Here is a 6,957-nt window from a genome sequence, read left to right as displayed (position 1 = left end):
TTAGCCACCGTTACTGACCATGCTAGTTATAGAGCTACTGTCCCTCCTGAGGTCCAGGCCTAGTTTCTGGAGGTCCAGGCCCATGCCCACTAACATCTGGAGCAGGGTGAGCTCCTGCTGGGTGGCCTGGTCCACCAAGGCTGGGCAGGTAGGGTTGCACTGGGGCCAGTGGCAGGTGTCGATCAGGTGGAAGGGACAGCCCTTCAGGGGGGTCTTGCTGTTACGGTTGGCTTCTTGGAAACTTTTATCCCAGCACTGCAGAGCCCGGGGCAGGGAGGTGCCTTTGACTTGAAACGTCATCCAGTTACTAATGTAAAGAACGAGGGGGGGAGAGAAGGGGAGGGAGATAGCAAGAGGACAGGAGAGAGAGAAAGAGAGAGAGAGAGAGAGAGAGGAGAGGGAGTGAATGGGTGCCAGAGAACGGGGAGATGATTGAAGTAGGTAGCAGTGAAAAGAGAGAGAGCGTGTTGGGCCACTTGAGCCCTGTATCTTCTCACAAGCAGTATGCCTTGGCAGGCTGCATCTCAATTGGTTCCCCAGCTGTGCCCTCCTTGTGTCCAGCCTCCAACACCACCACCATAACTACCATCAACATAGCCCTGCATTAGATTACAAAACTGTGAAAATATGATCCACCTACCTCAAATCAAATTGTATTTATATAGCCCTTCGTACATCAGCTGATATCTCAAAGTGCTGTACAGAAACCCAGCCTAAAACCCCAAACAGCAAACAATGCAGGTGTAAAACCTCACACTAGTAAGATTAGGCAACCAGTTCCTTCCCTACAACCCTGACCTAGTCACTCCTCCCATCTCCAACCCTGCCCTTTACCGTAACATAGGTTCCACCTTCTGCCCTGTCACTGACCCTATGTCCAGCTGGAGAGGTGTGTGTGTGTGTTAAGTGTGCGTGATTTTGTGAGTGTGTGTGTGTTCCCTTCTAAGTGTGTATGTGTTTGCTTGCTTAAAAGGCTGAGTTTGTTTGTGCACGTTTGTGTGTATGTAGGTGGGTGGGTGGGTGCATGTGTGTGTGTGTGTGCGCGTCCGTGCGGTTGTGGGTGTGGGTGTGTGGGTGCGTGTGTGTGTGTGTAAAGCGTGCTGGAGGGTTAGTGAAAGTGTGAAATGTCATTCAGTGACACACAGAATGTGGTTTGATGAACGAGCTACACAAAAAGAGTAGCATGAGCTTACTGGGTAGAGATGGGTCAGGGTAGGGGTGAAGGATAAATGGGACAGTGGATGTGCTTTTCAGGGCCCCCAGGGAGTCAGATGTCCTACCTTTTAGTGATCAATGTGTGGGACAGGCAGGAGGGTGCGAACACAGCCCTGCAACACACACCACAGCATAACGTCAGCACTGAGCAGCGTGACATATTTGATAGTGTTGGGAACATGTGGAGAATATTGCTGTTGATTCATTTTTGCTAATTTTCCATTTCAGCTGATCAATAGTATACACTGACAGTACAAAACATTAAGAACACCTGGTCTTTCCATGACAGACTGACCAGGTGAATCCAGGTGAAAGCTATGATCCCATATTGATGTCACTTGTTAAATCCACTTTAGTCAGTGTAGATGAAGGGAAGGAGACAGGTTAATTACTTTTTTTAAGCCTTGAGAAAATGTAAACATGGTTTGTGTAAGTGTGCCATTGAGGGTGAATGGGCAAGACAAAACATTTAAGTGACTTTGAACAGGGTATGGTAGAAGGTGACAAAAACACACCGGTTTGAGTATGTCAAGAACTGCAACACTGCTGGGTTTGCGTGTATCAAGAATGGTCCACCACCCAATGGACATCCAGCCAGCTAGACAGAACTGTGGGAAGCATTGGACTCAACAAGGGCCAGCATCCCTGTGGAACACTTTCGACACCTTGAAGAGTTCATGCCCTGACGAATTGAGGCTGTTCTGAGGGCAAGAGGTGATGGGTATAACTCAATATTAGGGAGGTGCTCTTACTTGTTTTGGTCACGAAACTTAGGTTTTGTGAATTCTTGGCCTATATGCCATGGATCAATCCCAAGTTCAGCTGTCTACCACATTCCACAGTCACATCTGTCGCTGCAGCTGCACACTTACGTGACATCTTTGAGTGAGTTCTTGATATCCTTTCCCAGGTTCTGCATGTAGGTCCACTGCTGTTCTGACAGGGTCTGACCCCCCAGGTAGATGTTCTCCACTCTCAACTGCTCCTCGTCAAACAGCCACTGCACCACAAACAGAGGGGCTGTGACACACACACACACACACACACACACACACACACACACACACACACACACACACACACACACACACACACACACACACACACACACACACACACACACACACACACACACACACACACACACACACACACACACACACACACACACACACACACACACACACAGTATGAGAACAGAGTTGGGGTGTTGCTTATACCTATAAGTGTTTTATTGGGTTACATGAGGGTCATAACATTTATTGGTATCTTGATGGGTAACACGATGGACATAAAGTTTACCAGCATTCTGATTCATGACCCTTCAGCTTTCATAGATGAAAGATACATTCTTACAAGATGATGGTAGGTAGTAAAGACACTCACAGGTCAGGGAGGAGTAGAGTTTGTGGCTGAAGAAGCACTGCCACTCCTCTCCTTTCTTGTACTGCTGCCGACACTTGTCTGGGACCACCCCGTTCCACAGCCTAAGAAAATGGCCATTGGAGAAAAATGGCTTCCAGTGCGCATTGAACATAGACAGGGCAACTGTTATATGCTAAAATTATTGGTGAACTTCAAGCCAATGGAAATAAAGCTACACGTGTGATGAGATACAATGCTTTGTTCAGGGCATCTGTCATTATAAGGTCATAGAGACATGGATAAGCTGAAGGGAGAGAGACAGATGTGCTTTACTTGAGTCCTCTCTTGATGGCGTCTACAGGTGAGCAGGAGACACTGTCTGGGCAGTCAGGAACCCTCTGCTGTTTACTCTCCAGAAACCAGCCCGAATCCACCAGGCCTCGAACCTGGGCCTCTGCCCCCAGCTGCTCCAGCTGACTGGACACTCTCTCAATGTTCAGTAGCACTCCCGTCCCTCCAGCACTGCAGGGGAGCAAAGAAACTGGGTAAAAATTGGCACACTGCCAATTGGAGCCAAAATGGCCAACAGCTAGCCACAATAATGCTATGCTGTCACAGTCAGACTTAACTGTGTGTTCTTGTTTTAGTCCTCAGGGTGTCTCACCAAACATGTTGCTAACCTGGGAAGAATCTCCAGAACTGTGTCCTCCTTTATGGAAGAGGCCCCTAATAGACATGATGTCATTGGCCCACACTCTACGGCCAATACAGGACAGCAGGGCTCATAAACATCTTTATGGTAGACAACAGTAACAGGACGTCCTAAAATAGACTCACTCTGTCAATGTGTGTGAGTGTGTGGAGCTGGGTAGCGGAGACAGACGGTGCCAGACAATGGGGCTAGATTGGGAACAGACCCAAAGCAGAGGAGAGGAACTCACCTTGTGCCAGCCAGCATGACAACCTTGGCCTGTTTGATGCCTTTAGGGACTAGGTCTTTGATGACCTCACGGATGATCAGGGAACCCATGAAGGTATAGTCAACTGTAGGGAAACATAGATATGCAATCAATAGAACAAACCACCGTATTGAAATGGCTTTGGTGTTGAGGAAAATAATGAGGATCTGCTGGTGGTGAGAGGACCTACTGGCATCTTTCTCCTTCTCTTTTCCCGGGCCTCTCTTCTCCTTGGTGGCTGTGGGCCCTGTGCCACTCCACACGTCGCTGGAGCAGTACGGGATGAATCTGCAGAAGAGGAGATACACAGCTGGGTCAGAGCCACTCACACACACACACACACACACACACACACACACACACACACACACACACACACACACACACACACACACACACACACACACACACACACACACACACACACACACACACACACACACACACACACACACACACACACACGCACGCACACACGCACTCACACACACTCTCTCACACGTATTCATGTACATATGTAATGGTATTCATGGGACCTACATGAGAGGTCCATCCCTCATTGTGAAGCAACCTGTCATGTTTGATATTCATCATCTCAGCCTGCAGTTGGCTTCTTCAATCACACAGATCCTGAGAACTTTAGTTAGCAGTACAGTATGAGCAGTACAGTATGTAGGACAACATGTACCGGTAACATACAACAACCAGCGTGTTAACAAGCATACTTACACAATATTACTGTTATACCAATGAGGGTTTTCTTCCGCCTGGGCTGACAATATTCCACTTCCTGTAAAGCAACCAATAGAAAGTCAAGCAGAGACAGTGGTGACCTCTCATTGGACATACAGTAGGACACAACTCTGATGTCATGTGACAATCAACAACCCATGACACAATGTATATTGGGAATGGGGCCAAACATGGACGCCCATGTAAAACATGTATGATGAATGACGAGGACGCATTCTAAAACAGTACCTACCTTTGCGCATTTGGGGCCAGTCGGATGAGGTCATGAGTCGTGGGATATTTTTATATCTGGTATCGCAGGAGTCTTTGTTGTAGCAGCACCAACCGCCTAAAAATAAGACACTAATATTAGCTTCTCACATCCGGTTTCAGAAGCTCAGAAAGGGAGACCCCCTTGTTAGCCCATTTCAGAGGCCCGAGAGGAATGGGGGTTGGGAGGAATGGGAGAGGGAGGGTAACTGAGGCATCCACCTGCAGCTCCATCTGCTAGCCTCTGGCCAGGCTCCCGAACTGAGGGAGTGTCTGTGGGGTCTGATGCACATGTATGGCAATGGACTGTTGAATAGAAACGGCAGGGATATAAATTGGTGGCTATTATGTGACTGCTTCCTAAAATCCCACCTGGGGTCCATTAAAGGTTGAGTTATAATCTGAACCATACTTATGCTTATATGCATATTTAACATGTAAATCAAATGTAAGTCAAGTCTTTTGGAGCCGTACCACCTGCTGAGAAAATAAACAAATGAACAAACTGTGGCATTTGTGACCTAATCAGATCCTTGCCGTATAAAAGAGTGGATATCTTGGTACTTGTTGACCTGTATCCAACAGTAAAGTACCTCTGATGTAGGATATGTACGTTGTGATATTTCAACCTGCTGAAATGTTTGTTCTTAGAGGATGTGACACATCCGGTTCTAGGTCTCAGAATACACGTGTGATGTCACAACGCAATCCTCATAAATATCCCATAGCGACGGAGGGGCGAATGCCAGAGGAGGCGTCCAATCGGAGTGACAGACAGTCGCCGAAAAAGACGAAAAAGGGAAAGGAGACTACCACCGGTCCAGATGCCGATGAGGGCGTCGCGCAAACATGCCACGCGCTGACCTCTCAAGATCAAATTAACCAGATGAGTTTAAAATACACACCTTCCAGAAATATCAGCCATCTCTTACTCCCTTTGAACTCCTTTAGGTAAAACCTGTGGACCACAAATAAACATGGATGAAGGGCTGTGAATGGTGAAACCTAGAGAACACTGCTGTATAGTGTCATGTGTTGGCCGATCTTCCAACCATAATCACTCATCATTGTAACTCCTTATCAACACAATGATGCTAAGTACCATAAAGTACGTGACAATTCCTGAATTCTTTAATTCCTTCAAAGTTCAACCACAAACTCTAATTCAAAGTCCTTTGACAGTAATTAAAACCATCTACCCCTTGCCGTCACCAACTTAGATAGCTGAGGACTAGATTACCACTTTATCTAAATCAAAACACATTACAGTTTAATTACAGCTGTAATAGCACTGACAAAGCACTGGGGCGGCAGGGTAGCATAGTGGTTAGAGCGTTGGACTAGTAACCGGAAGGTTGCAAGTTCAAACCCCCGAGCTGACAAGGTACAAATCTGTCGTTCTGCCCTTGAACAGGCAGTTAATCCACTGTTCCTAGGCTGTCATTGAAAATAAGAATTTGTTCTTAACTGATCTTGCCTAGTTAAATAAAGGTAAAATAAAAAATACATGAACAACTGGTTCGTTATTTCAGTGTTTTCACGGCACTATATGATTCCTAATCACATCCATTTTTGCTGAAATTGATAGATTGATTGTACTCAGGACATAAGACAAAATCTCTAGAGCTTTTTTATTATCTAAACAGCCATCATTTGCCTCCATAAATAGTTTTCCAGAGCATCTTACCCTGCTGCTGTTCCATCGTTGCATGTGACCTGAGTATTCTTGAGGACATGCAGCTTCATATCATCTGAAGCCTTGTTGTTCTGTGAAGCTGACTGCTGGGCTGCCGCCCGACCTCCAGAGTTACCCTCCCTGCCCGACTCCACTGGCCCAGAATGGGACTCATCTTCTGGTGCCGACTGGGCTGCCTCAACCCCTTGGTTCTGGTTCCCCTGGTTCTTCTTAGATGACTTGCCACTAGGTTTGGCATTGCGGTTGTTCTGGCAACAAATCCCTCCTATCAGCAGCAGGAAAACCACATGGCCCAGGATCTTCATAGTCAATCCAGCCTAAGAGTTTAGCACAAAACATGCTACATGAAACACTCAACTTATAGACACTGAAACACACCATCCTTACTCAATGGTATAGGCGAGAGACGCAGTTTGGTTTAGAGTAATTGGGCACCAGCATTGCAAAACGAATGAAGGTTAATGATATGTTAGGCAAATTGACTTAACATACCAAACATCCTTCTCAAAAGTTAAAATAGATTAAAGAAATGAGCAATAACAATCAGGATCCATTAAATTCCACAGAAAATCAACATACCCCTTTCAGTATCCAGTCCTGAAGAAAGTCACGTGTGAGGAAGGATCTTGGGTAAAACAGAGCAGCGATGCTACTGAGGAGACAGGTGAGGAGAGGCTGTAGGTGAATGGATGCTGGCGTTGAGGACGGCTTGGCCAGTTT

At 46.5% G+C, this 6,957-nt stretch overlaps 1 protein-coding gene across 1 annotated transcript; it reads right to left on the bottom strand.

The window, feature by feature from the left end:
- LOC124002380 (carboxylesterase notum2-like) lies at positions 1 to 6,542 on the bottom strand. The gene is made up of 11 exons (XM_046309746.1): positions 6,229 to 6,542; positions 5,447 to 5,499; positions 4,525 to 4,620; positions 4,269 to 4,329; positions 3,730 to 3,827; positions 3,522 to 3,624; positions 2,914 to 3,102; positions 2,602 to 2,702; positions 2,088 to 2,235; positions 1,281 to 1,328; positions 1 to 307 (listed from the first exon to the last, which is right to left on the bottom strand). The coding sequence occupies exons 1-11, from the start codon at positions 6,540 to 6,542 to the stop codon at positions 1 to 3; spliced, it is 1,518 nt and encodes a 505-aa protein (XP_046165702.1).
- Positions 6,543 to 6,957: the final 415 nt, after the last annotated feature.

Source organism: Oncorhynchus gorbuscha, linkage group LG18 (genome assembly GCF_021184085.1).
Source record: "Oncorhynchus gorbuscha isolate QuinsamMale2020 ecotype Even-year linkage group LG18, OgorEven_v1.0, whole genome shotgun sequence".
NCBI lineage: Eukaryota > Metazoa > Chordata > Actinopteri > Salmoniformes > Salmonidae > Oncorhynchus > Oncorhynchus gorbuscha.
Note: the sequence above shows the minus strand (reverse complement) of the source record. Positions and strands in the feature narration are given on the sequence as shown.

What these genes read in the sequence shown, in the direction of transcription:
- LOC124002380 (XM_046309746.1), bottom strand. Translation starts at nt 6,542, where the DNA reads ATGAAGATCCTGGGCCATGTGGTTTTCCTGCTGCTGATAGGAGGGATT. An exon ending in ATGGCTGATATTTCTGGAAG is followed by an intron (nt 4,621 to 5,446) that starts GTGTGTATTTTA and finishes TCTTATTTTTAG; the next exon opens with GCGGTTGGTGCTGCTACAAC. An exon ending in TGGTATAACAGTAATATTGT is followed by an intron (nt 3,828 to 4,268) that starts GTAAGTATGCTT and finishes CCTCTTCTGCAG; the next exon opens with ATTCATCCCGTACTGCTCCA.